This window comes from Trachemys scripta, chromosome 1, assembly GCF_013100865.1.
Source record: "Trachemys scripta elegans isolate TJP31775 chromosome 1, CAS_Tse_1.0, whole genome shotgun sequence".
Classification (NCBI taxonomy): domain Eukaryota; kingdom Metazoa; phylum Chordata; order Testudines; family Emydidae; genus Trachemys; species Trachemys scripta.
The window spans coordinates 249,104,601-249,129,232 of record NC_048298.1 but is presented as its reverse complement, the minus strand read 5'-3'; the positions used below and the strand labels follow the sequence as shown (position 1 = coordinate 249,129,232).

General features: G+C 40.0%; 1 protein-coding gene across 1 annotated transcript in view; it reads left to right on the top strand.

The window, feature by feature from the left end:
• The window catches only part of TM9SF2 (transmembrane 9 superfamily member 2), a 58,543-nt gene extending 37,464 nt beyond the window's left edge, over positions 1–21,079 (top strand). The window contains exons 10-17 of the mRNA XM_034758215.1: positions 2,972–3,104; positions 3,405–3,524; positions 5,994–6,051; positions 6,681–6,840; positions 8,388–8,539; positions 9,839–9,950; positions 10,558–10,729; positions 20,011–21,079. Of these exons, the coding sequence (XP_034614106.1) occupies positions 2,972–3,104; positions 3,405–3,524; positions 5,994–6,051; positions 6,681–6,840; positions 8,388–8,539; positions 9,839–9,950; positions 10,558–10,729; positions 20,011–20,078 (975 nt within the window). The 3' untranslated portion in view covers positions 20,079–21,079. The remainder of the gene's footprint in view (positions 1–2,971; positions 3,105–3,404; positions 3,525–5,993; positions 6,052–6,680; positions 6,841–8,387; positions 8,540–9,838; positions 9,951–10,557; positions 10,730–20,010) is intronic.
• Positions 21,080–24,632: the final 3,553 nt, after the last annotated feature.

Genomic DNA, 24,632 nt, shown 5'->3' with positions numbered 1-24,632 from the left:
GGATCTTTGTGTCCCTGACAAAATTTCCCATGTGCTGCTCCGGGGGCCATAGGCAGCGACTTAGGGCACGTTCTTTTGCTTCCCTGGATGGCCAGCCTCTGTTATGCCTTTTCCCCCATTCCCCTCATACCTCTAATTCTCAGGAAGATTTGCCAAGACAGAGCCTCCATCATTCTTCTAGCACCCTGTTGGCCCAGACTGTGCTGGTTCTCTGATCTCCTAAGGCTGTCTGCATGCCTATCCATCAGCATCCGCACATTCCCTGATTTTCTAACACAAGACCACAGGAGGCTTAGGCATCCCAACCTGACCTCACTCTGTCTCATGGTCTGGTATTTGGATGGGTGTTGGACATAAAACAACTCCTGCTTTGCCTAGGTCCAGGAGATCCTTAACCAAAGCAGGAAGGAGTCAGCCGGAACATGCTACCAGGCTAAATGGTGCCACTTCTCAGATTGGGTGCACTGCCACCACCATTTCCTTGCCACGGTGGGCGTTCCAATTATTCTCTAATATCTCCTTGCCTTAAAAAAAATTGGGTTTAGCTCTGAGCTTTGTTCATGTACCCCTAGCAGCATCTTCCCCTGGTGGAGGAACACTCATTTTCATGCACCCAATGACAGTTTGCATTATAAAGGGACCTTCCCACCAGTCATGAAAGCCATGCCCCACTGGGATCTTCACCTCATCCTGTCAACTTTCGCAGACTCGCCCTTCGAACCTATGGCACCATGTGCCATGACCTACCTCTGTGGTGTTCTTAGTAGATATCACTTTGGCCAGAAGGGTCAGTGAGCTTGCAGCCATGATGGCAGGCCCTCCTTACACAGTATTCCAGAAGGAGAAGGTCTCCCTCCAGCTACACCCTAAATTCCTCTCCAAGATTGTCTGTCTGAATTCCATATCAACCAATCAGTTCATTTGCCTATATTTTTTCCTGAAACCTCATGCCTCTCCTTGGCATCAGACGCCTTGACATCAGACATGCCCTGACGTTCTACCTGTAGCAAATCAAGCCCATTAGAAAGTCTCCAGGTGTCTGTCACCATAGCTGAAAGATTGAGAGGCCAAGCCATATTCTCATGGAGAATTTCTAAGTGGGTTTCGGACTCAGGCGCATGATCCGCATGTGTACCCACCCAGATAAGGACCACACATCTCGCAGGACCTTCAGTTACAATAAGTAACCTCCTCTTGTATGTAGGTGTCAGAGGACTCTTACTTTTTTAATTATAATTTTTTCTCTTCATGTTGCTGTGCACAACTTTCAAAGATCATATTTCCAGTCCAAATAATTCAGTAACTCTATGGAAAACCATTAATTGGTAAAAACATTACTATGAAGAATATTTACTACCAAAAAAAGTATGGAAATTAAATCTCTTTTGAGATGCTTATATTTAAGATTAATTTACATCATTTGCCCTTGTTTTTAGGAATTTGCCTATTAAAAAACTTGAGATTCATTTTCTCAACTTTAGAAGAAGAAAAAATACAAGATGCAACTCTTAAGATAGACAAAGGCAAGATTTAAAACTTTTAATTCTCCAGTCATCAAGGGCCAGAGTCTAATATTAAATATGACACCAGTGCATAGCTTCCAGTTTGCTGCCTTGGCTATGTAATTTTTTAAACAGACTAATAACCTTTCTGTGATTCCAGATACGATAGCCAGCTCACTGAGCTCATTTCAGTGAGATGGATCAACCTCAGCTCCTTCCACCCTCATTAATGAATACATTAACTGAACTATTTAAAAAGAAAAGAGAGGTCTTAGAAAATAGACTTCAGTAAAGCATAAATATTTAGAAAATCTTGCCCTGTTGTGCCCTTATCTGTTTCTGCTGTTACTGAAGTTTCCTGGTTTTACATGCTTTTGCCAGATCTCTACCATTTTTTTCCTCAATATTGCTGCTGAAAATCTGGCTGAGACATTCCACTCTTGTAAATTATGTAAAGTGTTCTCATTGGGGTTTAACATACTTGAAGTTTATTTGCAGAATTGCTGCCTCTTATTACAATATTGCAAGTCTAGGGGAACTGTATTTCAAAGCCTCTCATGATTTGGACCAAACTTGTAAAATTTGCCTTTTTCAAAATGGCTGCTCATTTCCATTATTCATAAGGGCTGGAGTAACAATGGGTCTTCAGTCATGATGAACATCACTTGCACGTTGCAGCAAGGATGCCTCTGGTAATGATGGCTTCTGTCTACCATTATTTCCAGAGGAACTGAAGCTAGACTGCCTTCAGCAAAGATGGCTGCTTTTCTGCTCTATTTTGGAAATTGGTATTGGGGAATATAGAGGAACACAGTGTAAAGATTGTAGGTAGGGGAAGGAAGTGGTAATAATGGGGGCAAGTGAATGCAGAGTGAAGAATAAAAGCTGAAACCTGCAGGGAGAATGTGAATGGGGATGGAGACTAGGGCCCCAGTCCTGCAGTTTGGCTACAATCAGTCGGTACGTGTGAATGCAGTTATCAGATTGGGGCGGATAGGAAGGAGACACAATATTGATGTGTGGGGTTGGAAATAGGGTAGAATGTCATCTGTCCCCAACCCAGTGGTAAGAAAAGTTTCCTTCCAAGTAACTAAGGGGAAGGAGTGCATTTTTTAAGGTTGAGTTTTGAACCTGAAATGATGCATACAGTTTAGTTAGGGGTGAATGATTTCCCCCTAAATAGTCAAATCAAAGGGCAGATGGAAAAACAATATATTTTTTTCATCTTTCCTTTTTAGGTTGCACATGACTTTTTGAGGGGGGGTCTGGCCTATGATTTTTGAATGCCTGCACGTGTTAATACTGTGTTATTTTTTGTGTTAGTAAATTTGTACTGGTTAATGCTATGTATTAATGGCTTATGTTTCTTAGGTATCAAATATGATTTAGACAACTAAATATCGTTTTTTACCAAATAGTATTTTTGAAAGGAGATCTAATGCATTAAACTGGCTATATTTCCTTTTCAGGAAGATGCGCAGGAGGAATTTGGCTGGAAACTGGTTCATGGAGACATATTCCGGCCCCCAAGAAAAGGAATGCTACTCTCTGTTTTTCTAGGCTCTGGCACACAGATCTTGATTATGACTTTTGTTACTCTGTGTAAGTGGTGTGGAGTTGGGGGAAGAGTAAATTTTCAAAAGAAAAATAACCTTAACTTCTAATTGCATAAAACTAATTAAGTGGAGATGAAAGAAACATTTCTAGATAACATTTAAAAAACTGGAATTGGAAAAATATCTGTATTTCCTGGTTGGTGTATACAGTCGATATGTGGCACTAAGCTGTAGATACAGACTAACACGGCTGCTACTCTGAAACAGGAGATAAATTATACATTAGCTGTAGAAAACACAGATATAATTTTAAGAATCTTCTAAAATTGTGCATCTGTGCTTGTAGTTTTTGCTTGCCTGGGATTTTTGTCGCCTGCTAACCGAGGAGCATTGATGACCTGTGCTGTGGTCTTGTGGGTGCTGCTTGGAACTCCGGCAGGTTACGTTGCTGCCAGATTCTACAAATGTAAGTAAAAGTTATTTAAGGTGACAGATCTTAAGTTCATTAGTCTAAATCATCATCACAGTGGTGGCTTTTTTCCCCCCATTGTTTGGTATCTGTTTCCCCTCAGGACAAAACAGAAAAAACAGAACAGGTACATGGTTAGATTGTTCAGTGTTTTGAAGCCTGAGAGTAAGCTGCTTCAAAATATTCTCAAAACAGGTATCCTGTGAGTCTTTTGATAATGTGAATTAATTTCATATAGGAAGGAACACATTACGTTTCAGTTAATACGCAGGTAGTGATTTCTGACAGTTTTATAATTTCATTGTTTTCCTACATTACCGAATTACAGTAGTTGCTTTAATTTTTTGCAGGGGGTGGTGATATGTATTTGAAAATACAGAGTTTAGCTTTTGCCCCTTTTCAGTTAATACCTGCCCTCTTCATCCGGGTGTTGCTTTAGTCAGGGAAATAGATGTCATAGGGTCTTTGCTGACCCTGGAGGTCTTCCCTCTGGTGTTTTGGTGCCTTATGATAGTGAGCTGGCCCTCTCTCTCTCAACTGGCCCATTCAAGTGCTGAAGGAAAGTACATGGTTCTTCCTCTGCCTCAGGGGAGACTTGCTACAGGGCCAAGAATGCCATTGCATCCAAAGCTTTTCCTTACTGCCTTATTTAGTTTAAGATATGAACTGCTTATGGCTGACTGGTGCTAAGTCTCTACAGGCACACTTTGGATATTAACACTGGTTTTAGGAAGGCATTTCCCCCGGTTACAGAATGGCCTTGGACTTCTTTCATCTTCCAGAAACTGTTTTGGAGTTTGTACTCTGGAAATAGTCTCATTTTGTTACAGTTTGTAGGGTGGGTGTTCACTAGTGGCGGTAGTAAAATAGTCATTAACTTATCCCATTCCTGACTACAGGGTTGCAAGTTGGTTTGAAAGGGACCTGCAGAGTTGATTAGACTATGGGGCAGGTGTTTCAAAGTTCAAAATAAATTGAGGAATCTTTTGTCCAAGTCCTGATTCCCCCTTCAAGAGAAACGTTATTTGAGGGGTTATGGCATCAAACCTAATACCATGTAATTGGGGAAGTAGGTGGCTAATGGTAGTATCCCCTAATGGGTTTAGTGATCAGAGTAACTTGTCAGCCAGTATTTGGATACTCTACTGGACTAGCAAACTGTGAGGTGACTATTTGCTAATTCCAATTTATTCTGTCTGCAATTCTCATCAAATGATGTGATCAGCACAGTGTATCACATGAACTAAAAAGCTGTACATTTATTACAGTATTTAATTATAGAATCATGGAATATCAGGGTTGGAAGGGACCTCAGGAGGTCATCTAGTCCAACCACCTGCTCAACCCTGGGTTTAGCAGGCCAATGCTCAAACCACTGTAAATATGCAGAAATATAAAGCTATATACAGTTTAAAAATATTATGAACTAGACAATTTAAACAATTTATTAGAAGATTTGAGCCCAAGCTCAGACTAGTTAGTGTTAATAGACACTACCAGTTCCTACCAACATGCTAAATAAGGATGGAAACTTAATTAGCACAATCTAATAGTAATCGTACCTGACTCCTGAAATAAAAACAATTATTATTATGACAGAGCTCAGATGAAATTGCCAGCTTTGCTGAATTCAGACAAGAAGTTTGTCCTACTGGCACATATGACTAGAATTCCTATAAATTTGGCACACCTTTAAAAGTCCTTCTAAACCAAGCTGATTTAGTATTTGAATATCACTCTTTTCGTAATATTTCTAGGATTCGTAAGGAGCACTGATGTTGGCTCTTTAAAAATTTGGATAGAGTTTACCAATAATGATTAAACTGATCATTTTTTAAAAGATTCCTAGCTATAAATTTTGTTTACATCAGTATCGTTGCAAATATGTAAAAATATCTTGATTCGTAATTTATACTGCTAATTTATTCTAATCAAACCTTAATCTGAATGTTAAATAAGATAGTGTAAGCCTGGAGTGATCAAAAAGTTTAATTCTCGAAGATGATTTGAGTATCCTTTAAATCAAGGTCCCTTTTTAACGTACTAAGTTAAATACACTATGGATGACTAAGCACCTAATTCTTCTTACCTTACTTATGCAAAAGTTTCTACCTCACATGGAGTTTGGCCCTTATCCATAATGCATTTAGCTTTATAGGGAGGAGGGGAAACGTGTGTATAATAAAATAACAATTTTGACACCTTATTTATTTTCATTTTCATTATTGTAGTCTTAAATGTTTCTTTTGATAGGAAGCTGTGTAATTGAGGAGCAAAGCAATAAAGCAAAATCAGTTTTCCATAACTAAATATTTTTAGTGTAATGTTTTGATCTTAATTTACTGGAGTTCAAATAATGTTCTGCTGGCCTGCCTAAGTATAACTGTTAAATAATGTACTATTAAAATAAACTGTAATCTGTGCACTTAATGCACATTTTGATAGCTATCAAATATTTTAATACAGCTTTTGGTGGTGAGAAATGGAAAACAAATGTCCTGCTGACATCATTCCTTTGTCCTGGGTAAGTTAAATCTCTAAATGACTATTCATACTTGTTACATTTCTGATATAGCTAATTTTTAAAGCTTCAGTTATACCTATAAACCTACTACATCTTCTTTTCGTGCCAGAAGCCACGTGAACAGCAAGGTGCATTTGACAAAGACAAATCTTTTTTTGTTTACTCTCACCATGTGAAAAGGTTGATTATGTAGTAGTAGCATGACAGTAGTAAGTTTCTGACCAGGCACACTTTTTTTTTTTTTTTTTTTTCATGTATTTGTTTTACTCTCTAGGCTGTTTCTTAGACCACACTGTAGTTGGTCTTATATGGTGTCGCATATTGTACAACCCTTGTGTTAAATTTTTCTACTTAATCACAGCAAGCAGTCTTCCCCTGAAGTGCAGTTACGACAGGCATATATTTGAAACAGCTTAGTTGGAACGTCAGCTCCTGCTGGAGTTGAATTCCACTAGGCTAAGAAAGAAAGACTAGCTTGACCTCTTCATTTGATATTTTCTGTGTCAATTGGTCTTAATGTATATTACACTAAGATATTAATACAGTAATATGGTTTCAATAATAATATAAAAATATTATTGGGCATTCCTGTTTCTTTCTTTTTTTTAAGCATGTTGTATATTTTTCAGAATTGTATTTGCGGATTTCTTTATCATGAACCTCATTCTTTGGGGAGAAGGATCTTCAGCAGCTATTCCCTTTGGAACTTTGGTTGCTATTTTGGCACTTTGGTTTTGCATATCTGTGCCACTGACATTTATTGGTGCCTACTTTGGTTTTAAGAAAAATGTAAGTGATTTATGTGGGTGTAAACTGCATGTACTGTGGCTATTGCGGTAACAGAGTCCAAAAGTGATCCACCTCCAGCCCGGCTCGATTCCATTAGCATTCAACTGATCTTGGGATTCCACTGACAGTTTCTCAAGTCCCTTTAGATATTTGATAATGAATAGGTCTCTTTTAGTTTAATGTTAGGTCTTTGTGATCAGTGGATTTGACTCCTGAGGCTTCTTTAGATTAAGCAGTGGTTTAGGGCATTCTGGGTGTTGATGACTTCTCTTTAATTCCTAGTGAGTTTTGTTGATTGAGTCAGGTATGAGGGTAACCACTTACTGGATTTCTTAATTATTCCTTCCTTGCTTTTTTTCTATGGTTCTTAATTCTAGTTCAGAATCTGAGGAAGGGATGAGGCCTATGGTGGAATCTTTTGGTATTCCACTTCCCTAAGTGAGACATTGTGGAAGGCCATTTCTCATGTGGCAAAGATCGATATCTTAAAAAGGAAGACTTAATGGGCCATTGAGCATAATCATTTGTGTTGCCTTTATTTTTATGTGGATTTATGCAAAAATAAAAAAGGACTCCTACCAAAGCTGTTGGTGCCCTTGATGAGTTAATTACAAGAACAAAAATTATATTAAATACCACTCACCCACCCTGCAAAACTACCCTCCCCCCACTCAGACCTAATTCCTACAGGCCTTATTCTCAGCAGCTCACACTACCATATTCTCCTTGCAGCATGCCCTGAAAGTTGACTGAACAGGGCTATTTTAGATTGGGAAGAACAGTTTATTCTGGAGCTGAGAGTTCCTCTCTGAAATCAAGGGGGGTTCTCTTTCAGTGCCTGAGCTGATAAAAACTGTGGCAGTATGACACAAGGAGAGTAGCAAGAGATCAGTTGCTACATCTTCATTAACAGTAATCTTTCAAGAAGTCTATTACCTATTTTTTAGGGCTGTCGATTAATTGCAGTTAACTCACGCGATTAACTCTAAATTAATCAAGTATAAAATTAATTGTGATTAATCACTGTTGAACAATAGAATACCAATTAAAATTTATTACATATTTTTGGATGTTTTCTACATTTTCAAATGTCTATTTCAGTTACAACACAGAATACAAAGTGTACAGTGCTCATGTTATATTTTTATTACAAATATTTGCACTGTAAAAATGATAGTTCTCTTGGCTTTTTACAGTGCAAATATTTGTAATAAAAAATAAATATAAAGTGAGCACTGTATTCTGTGTTGTAATTAATCAATGTTTGAAAATGTAGAAAACATCCAAAAATATTTAAATAAATGGTATTCTGTTGTTGTTAATCAGCGTGATTAATCGCTATTAATTTTTTTAATCTCTTGACAACCCTACTATTTTCGTTTGCTCTGAGGCTGTTGGCAATTGGGCTGCTAGAAACAATGACAGTAAGGTACTAGGTGGCTACCAGTTTGTTGTTAAATACAAATTTAAGTAGATTTTTGCTACTGCTAGTGTCAAATGTATTTAATTGTTACATATTTAGGAATCTTTTCTTCTTTTCTTTAAAGGCTATTGAACACCCAGTTCGTACCAATCAGATTCCTCGTCAGATTCCTGAACAATCATTCTACACAAAACCATTACCTGGCATTATCATGGGAGGGATTCTGCCCTTCGGGTGCATCTTTATACAACTTTTCTTCATTCTAAATAGTATTTGGTGAGTTAACTTATTTGAATGCCAACATATAAGCTGTAACTTTTCTCTTTGAACCTTTTCTTTAGAGAGCTTGAGCCCGCCCGTAGTGTTTTCTAAAGTACTGATCATTTCACAAGAAACAAAAATGGTTGTCATTTAATATTCTGCCACTCAGAAAGCACTCCATGCTGTTTTATTTCTCTCCATGTGTGTAGAGAAATAACTCATTCTTACCAGCATACAGCTGACCTGCAGTATTCAAATCACTAAGTTTTATGCACTACACCAGGGGTTCTCAAACTGGGGGTTGGGACCCCTCAAGGGGTCGTGAGGTTGTTATATGGGGGGGTCGCGAGCTGTCAGTCTGCACCCCAAACCTCACTTTGCATCCAGCATTTATAATGGTGGTAAATATATGAAAAAAGTGTTTTTAATTTATAAGGGGGGGTCGCACTCAGAGGCTTTCTATGTGAAAGGGGTCACCAGTACAAAAGTTTGAGAACCACTGCACTACACCTATTACTTCATACAGAAGTGCCTCTGAAACTGACATTATGGTAGATATTTGAAAGAAGTGAACAGTATATTACATTGATTTATTAATTTAGTCTTTATAGAACAGAATTATTGCGTCAGGAAAACAGATTTTTCCTTTCCCCAAATCTTCATATAGGCATTAGGAAATAATTCCTTTAACCATTCAAAATAATCCACTAAATACTCGTACAGCGTCTGTGAATTCAGATGTGTACTCTGAGCATGCTAACAAACTGCTCTTGTATGAGAAATCTGTCCTCTTTCTGGCACAATCTAGTTTCCAATCTCTCTAAGCTGTTTCACTCAGAAGTCGGTGCTAATACACAAATCTGAAGTATTGACACTTTTTCTGTTTTACCACTCTGCCACTTTCTGATTGAAATGTGGAGTGAAAACCTGGCTCTACTGAAGTCAGTGGGAGCTTTGCCATTCAATGGACTTCAGTGGAGCCAGGATTTCACTGGTGATGTGTCCAGTTCAGTTTCTCTCTCTTCATAAACCTCCAAATGTGAGAGAAGTTTTAGGTTTTGAGCTTTTGCTTGCCATTTTGGAGTAGAGCTGCTGAATCATGCATTCCCAGTTTGAAAAACAAAGCAGAAGTTAACTTCCACTTGTGTCCGCACCAATGACACCCTACCCTTGTGATAAGGAGAAAATATTGTTTAAGCTTCAGACTATACTAAAAATGATCATCTTGTGCTAATGCTGCTTTTTCATATTGAGAGATGCCATTTTCCTCCAAAATACATTTTATCTTATTTTAATCCTCTGTTTTGATTGTAGGTCCCATCAGATGTATTATATGTTTGGCTTCCTGTTTCTTGTGTTCATTATTTTGGTCATTACATGTTCTGAGGCCACTATACTGCTTTGCTATTTCCATCTGTGTGCAGAGGTAAGAAATATTCTTCACTAGTCACACTTTATACAATATCCAGGACACTTTCACAAAATCCAACTTCTATAACTGGAAATATTATCATTCCAGAATTTAACACTACTAGGATAACTAAGATCCTATTAAGATCAGCTTAAAATGTGATTGGACACTCATTGCTCCTTTCTGATAAGAGTTCTCATTACAGATATTATTTTGAACAAGTTTGTACCCAGATTCAGTACCAGTGAGAGATAGCTCATCTTCAGTTATCCATCTCACTATTTTCGGTATAAGTCAGTTGACTAGACAGAAGCCTTTGCTTTGTCAAAAGTATTTCCTTTTTGGTGCATGTGCTTGACTGGTACAAGTTAATATTTGCATGCACCCTTAAAAATCTGGCTCTTGTTACTTGGGCTTGTAGATTTTTGCCTTTTTGATGTAGATCGTTGACTTTCTGATTCATATTATGAACTGTGATTAAGTGATCCAAAGTAATAAAATTTTATCTTTAGCTGTTTAATATTAAATACCCAGTAGGAAAATTTCACTTGTAATTTTGCATCTAGTAATTGGTCGAGTTCAGGTTTCAGGAAATATTACTTAGGTTTTTCTTTTCTTCTAGGATTATCACTGGCAGTGGCGTTCCTTCCTTACCAGTGGCTTTACTGCAGTTTATTTTCTGATATATGCAATACACTATTTCTTTTCTAAACTGCAAATCACAGGGACAGCAAGCACCATTTTGTACTTTGGTTACACCATGATAATGGTTTTGATCTTCTTTCTTTTCACAGGTAAGTATATTGAAACCTTGGTTCTTGATATCGCTAGCTCTAATTTTAGTTGAGTGTGCAATGGAACACTAAAAATATCATAAATAAAAATATCCGAATCTTTATGTGAAACCATAGCTGAATGTTAAACCCTTGATTTCAGGTCAGCTATTATTATGCTAATATATTTTGCTATAAACTGTGTCAGAAATCTCAGCCCCTGTCTTCAAAGGATTAAAATAGTAACTGAAGAATCATATTTATACCTTGTACAATACACTAACATATTTCTATTTACCTAATATTGCTATTGGTAACTCCTGCTGTTGAAACTAGGCTGCATTTAAGCACGTGCCTAAAATTGTCTTCCAAACTTTCAGTGTTAACTATAGTTGTGTGAATTGTTTAATGTGATATTACATCCCACTTACAGAATATATGCGTACATATTTAACAGGGTTTAAGCTGAAGGACATATGCTGGAAGCTATGAAAGGGTCCATGATCACATGAGTTCTAAAACATGCCTTATGCAGAGGATAATTGAGACATGGAACTATCAAATGTAGTCAAAAATTGTGATTATGGGCTTAAATTCCATCAAGGGTGGTTTAGGTTGGACATTAGGAAAAACTTCCCAACTGTCAGGTTAGTTAAGCACTGGAATAAATTGCCTAGGGATGTTGTGGAATCTCTGTCATTGGAGATTTTTAAGAACAGGTTAGACAACACCTGTCAGAGATGATCTAGATAATACTTAGTCCTGTCTTGAGTGCAGGGGACTGGACTAGAAGACCTCTAGAGGTCCCTTCCAGTTCTATGATTTTATGATACAAGCATGTTTTAAAAAGTTAAACAGGGAGGGGGGATGCATTGCAAGGTATAAATGTTACATGTGTCAGCAGGTGGTCCTAGATTGAGCTGCATTTTTATCCTGAAATGTTACTGAACTACAGGGGATGGTACGTTCTAGAAATAAAGGTAATATAATGGTGTAGTGGGTTTTGGATTTTGAAGTGTGATGTTCTTGCAAAATTTGAAGCTTTAAGTATTGAATATCCTGCAGATAGTTTTGTTGCCTGAGTGTTATCTTGTTTCTTGGAGATGTGGGCTTTTCAGAGCAGTGTTATGATGAAGTCCTATTAATAACTCCCTTGTAAGACTACTTCCATTATAAGCTTTACAAAATTGACCCTTTTACCTATTGGGCTTCAGTAAGAACTAAAAACAAGGGGGTGGGTATTTTTGTTTGTTTTACAAAGGTGGAGTTTAATCTTTGTGTTAACTTCCATGAGGTCTGATGCTCATTGAAATGGATCTTTCCTTCCTTCTTTCCTTCTGTCTTTCTTTTCGTTGCAAAGGTACCCTTCAAAATCTAAACTGACCACTAGACTTGAAGTTACCGTGGTTATTTAAAAGTGGTGCTTTTAGGAAAATCTGTCAGCTGCCAGAGCTCTTACCTAAAGATCTTGCTACTGGGATCTTTCATCTCCTTTCCCAGTTACTGAGGACAAATAATGAAATCTTTTCCCCCATCTCCTCATTCGCTCCCCTCAGATCCCTGCTTTCTCTGTCCATTAGTTCCTGCCACAATACTGGAATGCTTCCTCTATCTTCTTGCACACTGAAAAGCGGGCTTCACTGAGACATGCTGCCCAGACATGGGGGTTGCTCTTTTGCGCCCCCCGCTTCCGTACTGATAGGTACCACCACTGCCTACTCCCAGAAAGCTTAAAAATTTTGAGCACCAGGCCAGCAGCATTTGTAACCGAATCCTCGTGAGCTTCACAGTCTATAGTGGTGGCCTTTCTAAGCCCTGGTCTATACTACAAACTTAGGTTGGTATAACTGTCACTCAGGGATGTGGAAAATCTACTCCCCTAGGCAACATAATTATACCAACCTCACCACCTGTGTAGACAATGCTATGTCAGTGGGAGGGTTTCTCCTGTCAGCATAGCTACTGCTTCTTGGGGAAGTCGAGTACGTACACCAATGGGAGACACTCTTCCATTGTTGTAGGTAGTGTCTTCACTAAGTGCTATAGCAGTGTAAGTGTAGACATACCTAAGGCTTGAAATGTGGAGGGCTTTCCAAGGTTACAAGCAACAGAAGTTGTGTTGGAGAGGCTTAATACTTCCCCGTGGCCTGTGAAATGGATCTGCTTTTGGCGGATACAAGTTTATAGCCCAAGCGCTACACAGAAATTAAAGTCCCGGCCATCAGACCTTTTAACTTTTGTTAAAAGTTTCACTAAAGTTGTGAGCAAAGTCATTTCAGCTGTATTTGACTTAAATGAGCATATGGGGAGGAGGGGTGTTTTTTGCATTTTAAAAAGAAAACTCCTAGGGAAAACAAGAACCTACGTTTGAGAATATTGTCCTTTTAAAATAGTAACAGAATATTAGCTACAAAAAAATTAAAAACCTTCATCTATTAACTGCACATTACCTGCATTTTTAATCTGATACTCCTTCCACCTGTAAATTAAATGCCTTCACCTAATCCATATGTATTTCTGTAAGTCACAATTTACTACTTCTCTATTCATATTCTATATACTAATAAGTTAATCACTCCCAACATACAGGCTAGAAGTTCTGCTCTCCTTTATTCTACCATCCTGCTTCTAGACCATACTTGAGGGGTAGAGACAAACAGCATCTCAGACTGCGATAGAGAACTCTGGGCTTGGTTATATTAGAAAAATTGCATTGCTCTAACTAGATCACTTTTAAATAGATTTAATTACATTGATTTAAACTCCTAGTATAGATGCATTTACACATACTTAAGCCTTCCTTAGATACATTGATTTTAAATTGAGTTAGTTGCATTAATTACCATATATACTCGTCCATTAGCCTGTTCGTTTATAAGCCGAACCTCCCTTCCCCCCCCTCAAGATGTTGGATAAAAATAGCAAAAATTGTATGACCCTTTCAGAAGCCAACCCTATATTTCAGGAGTTGGCAAACTTTGGCTCCTGGCCCATCAGGGTAAGCCGCTGGCAGGTCGGGACATTTTGTTTACTTGGAGCTTCTGCAGGCATGGAGCCCCTCAGCTCTCTGTGGTTGTGGTTCGCCGTTCCCGCAGCTCCCGGTGGCTGGGAACAGCAAACCGCGGCCACAGGGAGCTGAAGGGCTCCATGCCTGCAGATGCTCCAGGTAAACAAAAGGACAATGTATTAGATATTCAATTCAATGACTCCATAGAGTTTTTAAAATCATCAAATTTTGGTGTAGACCCGTTTATAAGCCATTGATGCGTCACTTTTTTTATCAGAAATATTCGGCTTACGAATGAGTATATATGGTAACTCTTTTTTTTTTTTTTTAGTACAAACGAGACCTCTGTCTGCCTTGATGATATTGTAATATTGGCCAGAAACCAAAGTGTATCAGCCTCACTGCTGATCTAGAGAAGTCTTCTAACCAGTCCATTCTAGTCATGCTGGCTATAAACCCCAGAATACTGCATACAGTCAGGTAGGGACTTTACTTCAGCTCTCTTCTCCATGGAGGGATTAGTGTGGTAGGCCTAGCATGACAGCCTCTTTGCACCTCAGGCAACATGCATCTGCCAGCTTCCACTTGCCCTCCTTCCCTTAGGTCAGTTAACATGTCATAAACTGTAATCTGAGGGCATTAAGATATATCCAGTGCATCTCCTGTCCCTTGCCCACTCAGCCTGGGTCATAAATGTTGCATCAGCAGCTGACTATCAGCAATCAGCTGTGCAGAGTCTGATGACAATTATGGGCTCAGGACAGAAGTTACAAGTATCTTACCTTTTATCTGCCATGACATTGTCCCCACTAGCCCTTTGTACCTGATACTGGGCTCAAGGGTATGTAAGTTATATTAGACAACTAAAATATACTTCTGGAGTTCATGTTCTTAGTTTTATGTGGTACTTGGTCAGTCTCTCTAACTTGAAGTTCGGTGAGGATACAGGCAGAATTAAAGTTGGTATTGAAACTTTAACTGAACATTTCTGTATTTAGATTTTCTGAAACTATATAATCCTTGAATGTTCTAAAAGGACATCAAACGACTCAACCATATTTCTAAATTCACTCTTTTGGTCTCAGAATAACGTCCATACTATAATAGATTTCAGTTTGCTGTTTCTTCCAAAAATTAGATGCACTCTAAAATCTATAGAATTACTGAAATGTACTGGGGATAAGTGTTTATATAAAGAGGGAGAGTTAAGGGATATGTTCTTCTCAGAACTCTTAAATGGAACAGCTATTTACCAAAATCTGCTCCTAAAGGCAAGTAGCTTCCTGTGCCAAGATGATATACAAACTAAAAAGAAAAAATTGTAATTGGTGTATCAAAATGTTCTGCTACTGCTTACTCATCCGTTAAAAATTGTCAGTATCAGGAAGGGTTTTGACGGTGCCCTGCTGCTGTGTCAGTGTAACACATGCTTCAGGCACTTGCTTCCATACTGCATTCCAGGTCATTGATCAAACTCAGCAGGCAGGATACTGGGAGCTACATGACAAATCTTCGTGACTCACAGCTGGGCCCACAACTACGTATCATAGTAAATGAGTCAGTTAAACATCACTAGTTTAGCAAGCGTGAAAAAAATTACCATGATATCATTCATGATTCTTCACAGGATTTTACAGCATATGAGTTATTGCTGAATTTCCATCATGCTCCTTGTCAAAACTTAAATCAAAACATGTTGTCTTAAATAGTTAGTTGGCCCTCACACGTTAAAGCTACAATAATATTAGCTGATTTTGCCTTAGTATACCTATCTGAATGGCTTTTGTCCTGGCCTAATTTTTCTGGGAAACAAAGGTTCCCATAACAGATGCTATGAAAGCCATCTATGTCAACCATTTTTCTGATTTTTAGTTGTAGTTTTGAAGGAATAATGTTAAGGTGGTCAGTGTAACTTCATCAGCACAGCTTTTGTGCCCAACAGTATATTTTTGGTACATCTATCACACCTCACCAAAAAAGGGTGGACAGAACTATTCTCAATTTCAAATGAAAGAGCCGTCTCCGAGAAATCAAGGAAGTAATCTTTGTCTTTAAACTTCAGTTCAAATGTCAAACCTCTTTGACTGTATGATTAAACTATCTTTAAAAAACTATATTTGTTAAAGCCTGGGGCATGAAAATATTTTTACCATAGCAACTTTGGCAAATACTGAAATTACATAAACTTGTAACTTGTTTAAACAGGACTATACTGGCAAACTCCAGCAATGGCAATCTGTACATGCAAGGATGCTGATTTAAAAAAACAAACAAACAAAAAAAAACTCCTACATTCTGGCCAGGGATTCCAAAACTTTGTTTTCACATCCGGCACCAAATTCTCTGGTTGTGGACGCAGTTAATGAAAGGGGGAGAGAGCATATTCAAAAAGCTACCCCATGTAACAAGGACCGGAAGTGTCTGGATCTTTTCAGTCATAAAAACTAGTCTTCGTGGACATTACGTTTCAGGATAGCAAATCACCAGGTGCTGGTATCAAAATAGGGCTACCACATCTGGGAATAGAAATTGTATGGCAGGCCATGAATACTCGCAAAATTGAGGTTGGGGTGTGGCCTTAAATGAGGAGTTCAGGGTACAGGAGGGGGCTCCGGGCTGGGACTGAGGGGTTTGGAGGGTGGGAGGGGGATCAGAGCTGCGGAAGGGGGTTGGGGCATGGCAGGGGTGTGAGGGCTCCGGCTGGGGGTGCAGGCTGGGGATGAGAGGTTTGGGGTTCAGGAGGGTGCTCTGGGCTGGGTTTGGAGGGGGATCAGGGCTAGGGCAGGGAGTTGGGGTGCAGGGGGAGGCTCAGGGGTGCAGGGTCCAGGCAGCGCTTACCTCAAGTGGGTCCTGGAAGCAGCAGCATGTCCCTTCTCTGGCTCCTAAACTGAAGTGTGGCCGGGCAGCTCTGTGTGCTGTCCTGTCTGCAGGCACCGCCCCTGCAGCTCCCATTGGCTGCAGTTCCCGGGAGATGCAGGGGTGGCACTTAGGGGCAGCCAGGGGGCTCCGCTCTGCACACTGCCCCAGCCCTATGCATAGGTGCTGGAGGGGAGGCGCTGCTGCTGCTGCTGCTTCCAGGAGCCGCGTGGAGCAGCCCCTGATCTTGCTCCCCGGCTGGAGCGGGGCAAGCCCCAGACCCTGCTCCCCAGCGGGAGATCAAGGGCCGGATTCGGCCCGCGGGCCGTAGTTTGCCCACCCCTGGTCTAGGGGATCATGAAAAGACATTCTCTACATGGATCTCTGTATATATTACCTGTTATGGTTTGGCTTATGCCCACCCTCCCATGTGAGTGACTGCACATTCTATCTGCTAGATCACAGTCTACTCAAGGATGTTCCACTTGCTGAGATCTGCAAAGCTGCAATGTGGATTTCAGTGCATACTTTTTCCAGGCATTATGCTTTGGTTCACACTGCTAGATTGGAGGCTGCAAGAAGGCAACACAGTTCTCTCTTCAGTGCTGGACTCTGTTCTGAACCTCCCACCTCCTTAAGGGGGTCACTGTTGGGGGGGGGGGGGTCACCTGAAGTGGAGCACCCACAGGGACGCTAAACAGAGGAGGAGAGGTTACTCTGTCACCCACACAATTTAGGGTTCTCACACACACCCCTTTGGGTACTAAGGAAATAAGGGAAGCAACTCTATCCTTCCGTGGGCTAACACCCATTCCTGGTGGCTCAGGGCTAACACCCATTCCCAGTGGACTTAGGGCTGTACTGGTCTGTGGGGCCTTTTACCAGTGAAAGAGCCTTATACAGTAATATCCTTAACCTCTATTTATTAACAGTTACCAAAACAATACGCATGCTAAGCATATAATGCTCACCACTCCCAATAAGGCAGATGAACTTTTCTTGATGGCCTGTCAAGATTAGGTCATCCAGAGCTCCAGCTTCTGCACAGTATGATCAGCAGGGTGTCTGGCAGCTCTGATCCTGGGCTGTGCCCTGGTGTTAGGTTCCAAATAACTTCCCTTTGGACCCCAGTTTATATACCGTATATACTCGTTCATAAGCCGAATTTTTTTAGTAAAAAAGGGAAGCACCAGAGAAGGGGGTCGGCTTATGAACGGGTATAGAGAGGGAGAGGTGGGACACAGCCCCTCCCCCCAACAGAGGGAGCAAGGAGAGGCAAGAGACGGGACCAGAGTCTCTCCGCTTCTGGCCACGCTGCTCTCCACCCAGCCTCCGAAGCAGCTGCAGCTCTGGGGCTGGCAGGCTGCAGCCGTGCCACTCAGCCCTGCCCCCCAGAGCAGGCTGTGGCCGCGCCACCCGGGCGCCAGAGCAGGCTGCGGCCACGCTGCCCGGCCCAGCCCGCTGGAACATGCTGCGGCCGCGCCGTCTGGTCTGGCCCGCTGGATCAGGCTACGGTCGTGCTGCCCAGCCTGCCGGAGCAGCTCCAGCCAGGCCAGAGACATCTTCCCTCAGATAAGGTGGGAAGGGATAGGATGGGGAGAGTGTGGGGGTCCCGGGCTAGGGGTGGGGTCATGTGGGAGGTGGTCACAGGGAATACTCCCCTGACCCCCCCTGCTTCTCTCCCCAAAAACATTTCCCCACCAGTTGCTGTACCAGCCCATCAGGGTAAGCAGCTGGCACGCCAGGACACTATGTTTACTTAGGTTTACCTTCCTGTTTGCAGACGCTCGAGGTAAACAAATCATGTCGGCCCGCCAGCGACTTATCCTCATGGCCTGGGAGCCAAAGTTTGCCGACCCCTGAATTATAGGGTCGACTTATGAACGGGTCATAAAAATTTTCCATTTTTACTTATCCATCGTGGGGGGGGGGGGGTCGGCTTATAAATGAACCAGGTTATGATCGAGTATATATGGGAGTTAAAATTGGGGTCCTGCTTAGTTTTCCCTAACTAATCATTTTAAACTGAAGTGCTACAACACAGTGTTTTTCACCAATCCTAGCCCATTACAAAACAATTCTTTAACCATAATCAGGCCCCACCACCTTAGTTGATTTAAATTTTGAAAAATTAATTATGCAACAGACAAACAATAAAGAATCAGACAGATGGTCCAGATAGAGAAGTAGGGACCATAAAGGCAAAACAATATAGATTTCACAATCACAACTGTTAAGTGGTTTCTTGCCAGACAAAATATTAGCAGTTTCCTTTAAACATCTTAAGATCTGTGACTTTATCTGGTGATGGTAGGTTCTGTAGGGACAGGCTTGCCTCCTTAACAGCCTGATAGGCCATTATTTTGGTGCAATAGATGGAATGTGAGGCTGGGACTCTGCAGCTCAGTACATGCTGCTGTTTCTCACTCTGGCTGCTGCTTTTACTGCAGAAAGAAGCCTCAGACCTTACAACTCACCTTGTGTAATAACAAGTTCTTTGAGATGTATCCCTCTGTAGGGGCTCTGCTACCTGCCTTCCTTTCTCTCTGCTTAGGTGTTTCCTACTATGGGTCTTAGTGGTAGGGAAGGAACTGAGGGCGATTCGCCCATGCAGCCCTATGAAGCCTGTGTGTGGGGCACAAGGATGTGTGGGCCGAACGGCCATTGCTACCAAAAATCTGTGATCAAAGGCTTCGGTGCATGTGCACCTGAAGTGGAGCACTCACAGGGACACACATCTCAAACTCCAGTTATTGCCCAAGGTGAATAACCTCTCCTTTCATTTAAAAAAATCTTTCTAGCATTTGATTGCCAAATTTGGAAAGGGTTTTTAATGTGTATGTAAATCAATGCAGTACTATCTTCATAAGTTTGCACATAGTAATTAAGGTGTCAACTGAACAGTGTAATGACACTATTAATGTCATACATAGCTGATCACTTGAGCCGATGCAATAGGGAAGGATGCGGGTGTGAACCCAATAGGGAAATGCTTCAAGGAGGGAAATGAAAGACTTGGGGTGGGGATGTGGGGGGTGGGAGGGGAAGAAAAGAGAAACAAAGAACAGAAATAGCTCTGGTCTTAAAGGTGAGTATGTTCTTCCACTGAGTGATGCTGAACATAATGAAGCATTAATAAATAAAAATTCGATTAAAGTTCAGTTACTGTATAAATACCATATTCTATCTTTATGCAAACTTTCCATTGACACTGGTAAGCGATCAGCTGTGGAGGGTAATATGTAGTCCTAAACTTATATCCTGGTCAACAGAAAAATGTCATTTGATCCTACACAGAGAGTGAGTTTCTAATTTCTGTGTTAGACTCTATACTAGTTGTACTAATGTGTAACTCATTGTTTTGAAAGAAGAATTGTCTACGTGTACATTTCCATGTTTGTGAATCTGCTCTTTGAAAAAACTTTTTTTTTTTTAATAGGGACAATTGGATTCTTTGCATGCTTTTGGTTTGTGACCAAAATTTACAGCGTGGTGAAAGTTGACTGACTGAAGAAACCCCAGTGTGTGAAAGTTGGCACAGAATCTTCATTAACATAATTTAAAGACCTGTTCTTGGTGATGAACTTAAGCTTTATCAGAAGTATTGACATCCTGTTCCTTGGGAATGATACTGAATACACATCCTCCTCAAAACACTTTTTCCACAAAAGCGTTTGTATTGTGATTTAACAATCTGTTTTCATTCAAACCTTCTTAATGAAGACCAGAGTTAAATATTGTATTCATTTGTAAATATAACTATACTGTAATAGAAACATTAAATTCTAATGGCAGAATAGAAGTGGCTGTATTACGCAACTTAGTGATCCTGCTGAATAAAGTACAATTGTAAATAGGATTTTCTAGGCTTGGTAGGAGGGATGAATTATCCTTCTTTTGAAGGAAATGAGAACTTTTTATCATGCTAACTTTAAGGATGTCTCCAAGGTGGGTTGCTGTTTTGGATGTGGTTTTTATTTTGTACTAGTGATATGTCCATAAATATTCCAATTTCTGTGACTTCATTGGTTTCAGTGTTGTTGGCCTTTTAAACTATGTGCCTCTGAGTCTTTGAGTTTATAAATTCATAACCTTGTAAAAATATCTTCAGTGGGTCATTACATATTAGAAGTTTATGAAGTTATGTAAATACAAATATATTGACAAGGGAGATTTTAAAATTATGTGGAGTCTTTTATTGCATTTTACTGTATTTAGTTAATTATATTGACACTCCTTTTCATCTGGGGAAAAAAATCAGTTATTTGTTCTAAATGACTAATGCTTAAAATGTGATAGTGGTGCATGAGAATGAAATTAGACAATTACATGTATGCACTACAGGATTAATCCAGCCCTTAACCAAGCTACTTTTTCTGAGACTAAATCATATGTGGAGAAGATCTTAATATAGGCGCAGCATTCACTGCTGATCTTTTTTTAACTGATCTTAATGATGCATATTCCATAAAGCACCTGTGGCTAGATTTATTTAAGCAAAAAAAAAAGACACAAAGAACCACTGTTTTTGCCTTGTGTTCTGAGAAACGAATCAGTTCCAGGTAACTGACTAGAATGACTTATTCCACAGTAAATTTTAACAAATTTGAAATGTTATCTTGTTCAATAATTTAGATTCATAACTGTTCATCTATCCGCAAGGGCAGCATGTTTCCCACAGTCTGATAAAATTTTATTAAACTGCATGTACTAGTTGTCAGTCATAAATTAAATTTCTTTTGTCTGATTTTTCTAATGGTATGCTTTTCTAAAAGACCTTAACCTAATGATGCTCGAATACTGAATCAATAAAAATATTGTTGGTTAAGGTAACTTGTCATTATTAAGATCTCCAAGCTATGTAAAGTACTTAAGATAAAGCAGTTTTCCAAGTTTTGTGTTCAAAAACAGAAAAACAAGTTTGGATAACGTTTGTATTCTTGGTTTATCTGGTTAGAGCTTAATTAAATTAAATAAATTCTGAACTCATAACTATTCAGACCCCCAAAATCTTCATTTATAAAACTGGATACATTTGCAAAGTGACAAGTGTGCATACCTATCACATCTACAAAACTCAAACATTTTAATTTAGTGAAATTGGACTCTGCCTGCAACAAACATCAGTATTTACTTAAAAGTATAAATACTTGGCTTGTCACAACATAATCCTAACTCTGATCCTTGGAGTGTTTATGTATTTTGCAACAGAGGGTCCTGTGGCACCTTCAAGACTAACAGAAGTATTGGGAGCATAAGCTTTCGTGGGTAAGAACCTCACTGGCATTACTTGCATCTGAAGTGAGGTTCTTACCCACGAAAGCTTATGCTCCCAAGAACCTCACTTCTTCAGATGCAAGTAATGCCAGTGAAGTTCTTACTCACGAAAGCTTATGCTCCCAATACTTCTGTTAGTCTTAAAGGTGCCACAGGACCCTCTGTTGCTTTTTACAGATTCAGACTAACATGGCTACCCCTCTGATACTTTATGTATTTTGTTGCTTTGATTTAGGGATACTTTTAAATGGATAATTTAAAAGCATTAATGGAAAGATACTTTTTTTCTAAAATATTTAAAATTAGAGCCCATCAGAAATTTGCCAATGAAACCAGTTTTCCATCAAAAATGCCCGTTCCACAAAAGTGGTATGCTTCTGTGGAACCCAGGTCAGTTTCACCCTGCTGTTTGCACCATACATCAGGAAAACTGTCAAATCATATCAATTACAGTCTGGGCTAATTTACACTACCACATCAGTGCTGCTGCACTGATGTAGCTATGCTGCTGTAGCGTGTGTGATGAAGACGCGCTGTGCTGACAGGAGAGCATCTCCCACTGACACAGTGTGATGTAGACACCATTTCAAGTTGATGTAAGTTATGTTGCTGGGGGGGAGGTGGCTTTTTCACACTCCTGCGAGACAGGTTATGTTGACTTAAGCGGTAGCATAGACGAGCCCTGAGTAGCTGCAGGGGATCCTACAGAGCATATCTTACTTTGGGAATAACGGCATGTTTGGTTGTTTTTTAAAAAGAAAATCGCATGGAATTTTCAGTTTAGGGGAAATATCAGAAATATTGTTTGGTCTGAATTAGAATGAAATAAACTGTGAAATGTTAAAATTTGGTGCAGAATGGAAACTCCAAGTTTTGACCAGCGCTACTTATGATTGTTTTTTTCCTGAGAATTTCAGTTTAATGGAAGTGTAATGTTACAGTGAAGTAATCTTGACAGTAAGTATGCAGACACTGTATTTGATGCTGATCACTATAATTTTTTCAGAATAGTATAATTTCCAAATAGCCTCTTAAACCTTTTACTACTCCTGCCCTTAAAAGTCCATTGTATGAGCTAATGCTTCTCTCTGTTTGATGCTACAATCAATGCTTTACTATGTGCAATATGTGTTTTAAAATTGAGACTGCCTGTAAAATCAGTTTCAGACTTTGAAAACTTGATTTCAGTGGACTGATAAGTTCTCCCCAAAAAGTTAAATGCATCACAAGTTTCAAAAAAAGCCATTTTAGGGCTGTATAACCAAGACTTAAGTTGTTCCAAAGTTCAAAACAAATTCTACATCTCAATGTGATTTATTCAGTCTAAATAGCTGAAAGCCAGGCGTTATGTTTTGGAGTTACAGGGCATCAAAATCGATCCACTCTAGTGAATATACCATGTCTCCCTAGTAACAGACTTGGAAGAACTGGGCCTAGAACCTTTGTCCAGTGCTCCAAAATATTTGATTCTGCATGTGAGACAAAGGGATCTTAGTTCACTGTTATGGAAGTGTCTCTGTTGGGGTGGCTGATCACAGGTTAGAAAAAACAATGTGTTCATGCACCTGCACTGATTGAAATAAACAGCAAAAAAACCTTACTCTTTATAGCACTTGGAAGTTATGGGGCCAGTGCTACTCCATTGAAATTAGGGGGAACAGTATGAGTCCTAACTTATCTACAACAAAAAAAATTAAAATTTGCTTAATGTCGGGCTATCTTGACATATAGCCAATGCATGGGTTCCTGGGCAATTTAGATGAATGGAAAGGTTGAAGGAGTAGGAACAAGCTGTTGAGCTATCACAAAACAAAGCAATGTTGGACAAAACTCAATTTCAAATCTTTGTCAAATTGTAGTGACTTAGGTACAAACTGATTGTGAAGCTTGAAGCAAATACAAAATTCTACTTTGAACTCTGAAAGCAATCTTCAAGCCAGTTGTAGCATGGCTAAAATAGAGCTCCATAATGGAAACTTGTTCTACTCTGAATTAGAGACTACCTCTACATAGAGGTAGTTTCTCTGTACAGTTTTCAGGTGCATGTTTTGCTTCCTATTTTGATATATGTCCAGCTACATATAAGCAGCCACAGGTACCTTATTCTAAAACCCCCCATCTCCCACAGTTCTGAACATCTGGGCTGCTTTCCTTTCTCTGCAGCTTTACAGAGGTGGATTAGTGGTTTGGATCTGCATGTTCTGGCCACCCTCGCTCTGCTCCTACTTACCTCTAGATTAGCAGCCTGCATGACAGCAGACCAGTGGTGGGAGCCATAGAAAGAGTCCTTGCGCTGTAATTTGATCTGTTTCTGCCCAGCTTTTGGGCAGTGAGGAGCAGAGTTCTCTCTCTCCAATGGGCCGCCTCCTCCCTGGGTCAATTAACCCCTCAGGTGTGTAACCCTCCCTGTGACTCTACTGCAGCATCTTTCTGTGAGCCCCTCTCTTCCTTGCAGACATAGTAGAGCAGCCAAGAAGGCACGGGGTTAAATCCTCCCTATGTGGAAGGCAGCCTTCCTAGGCTTTCCAGATGGTGAGTTGTCCCCAGCCTGCACCCACCTTCTATGCCTAATTCTGGTAAGGTACGGAAGCTGTGAGACAGGCAGCTGGGGTCCCCAACCCATCAAAGCGGCTGTGACTCCAATGGGGGAAATGGATCAGGAACCTCAGTACTTGACTCATTTCTGCCTTTCCACTACTGAGGAAGGTGGACCAGAAAATAAGATGAGAACAGGCAACAGTAATTCTTATAACTCTTTGGTGGCCAAGGAGACCTTGGGTCTTG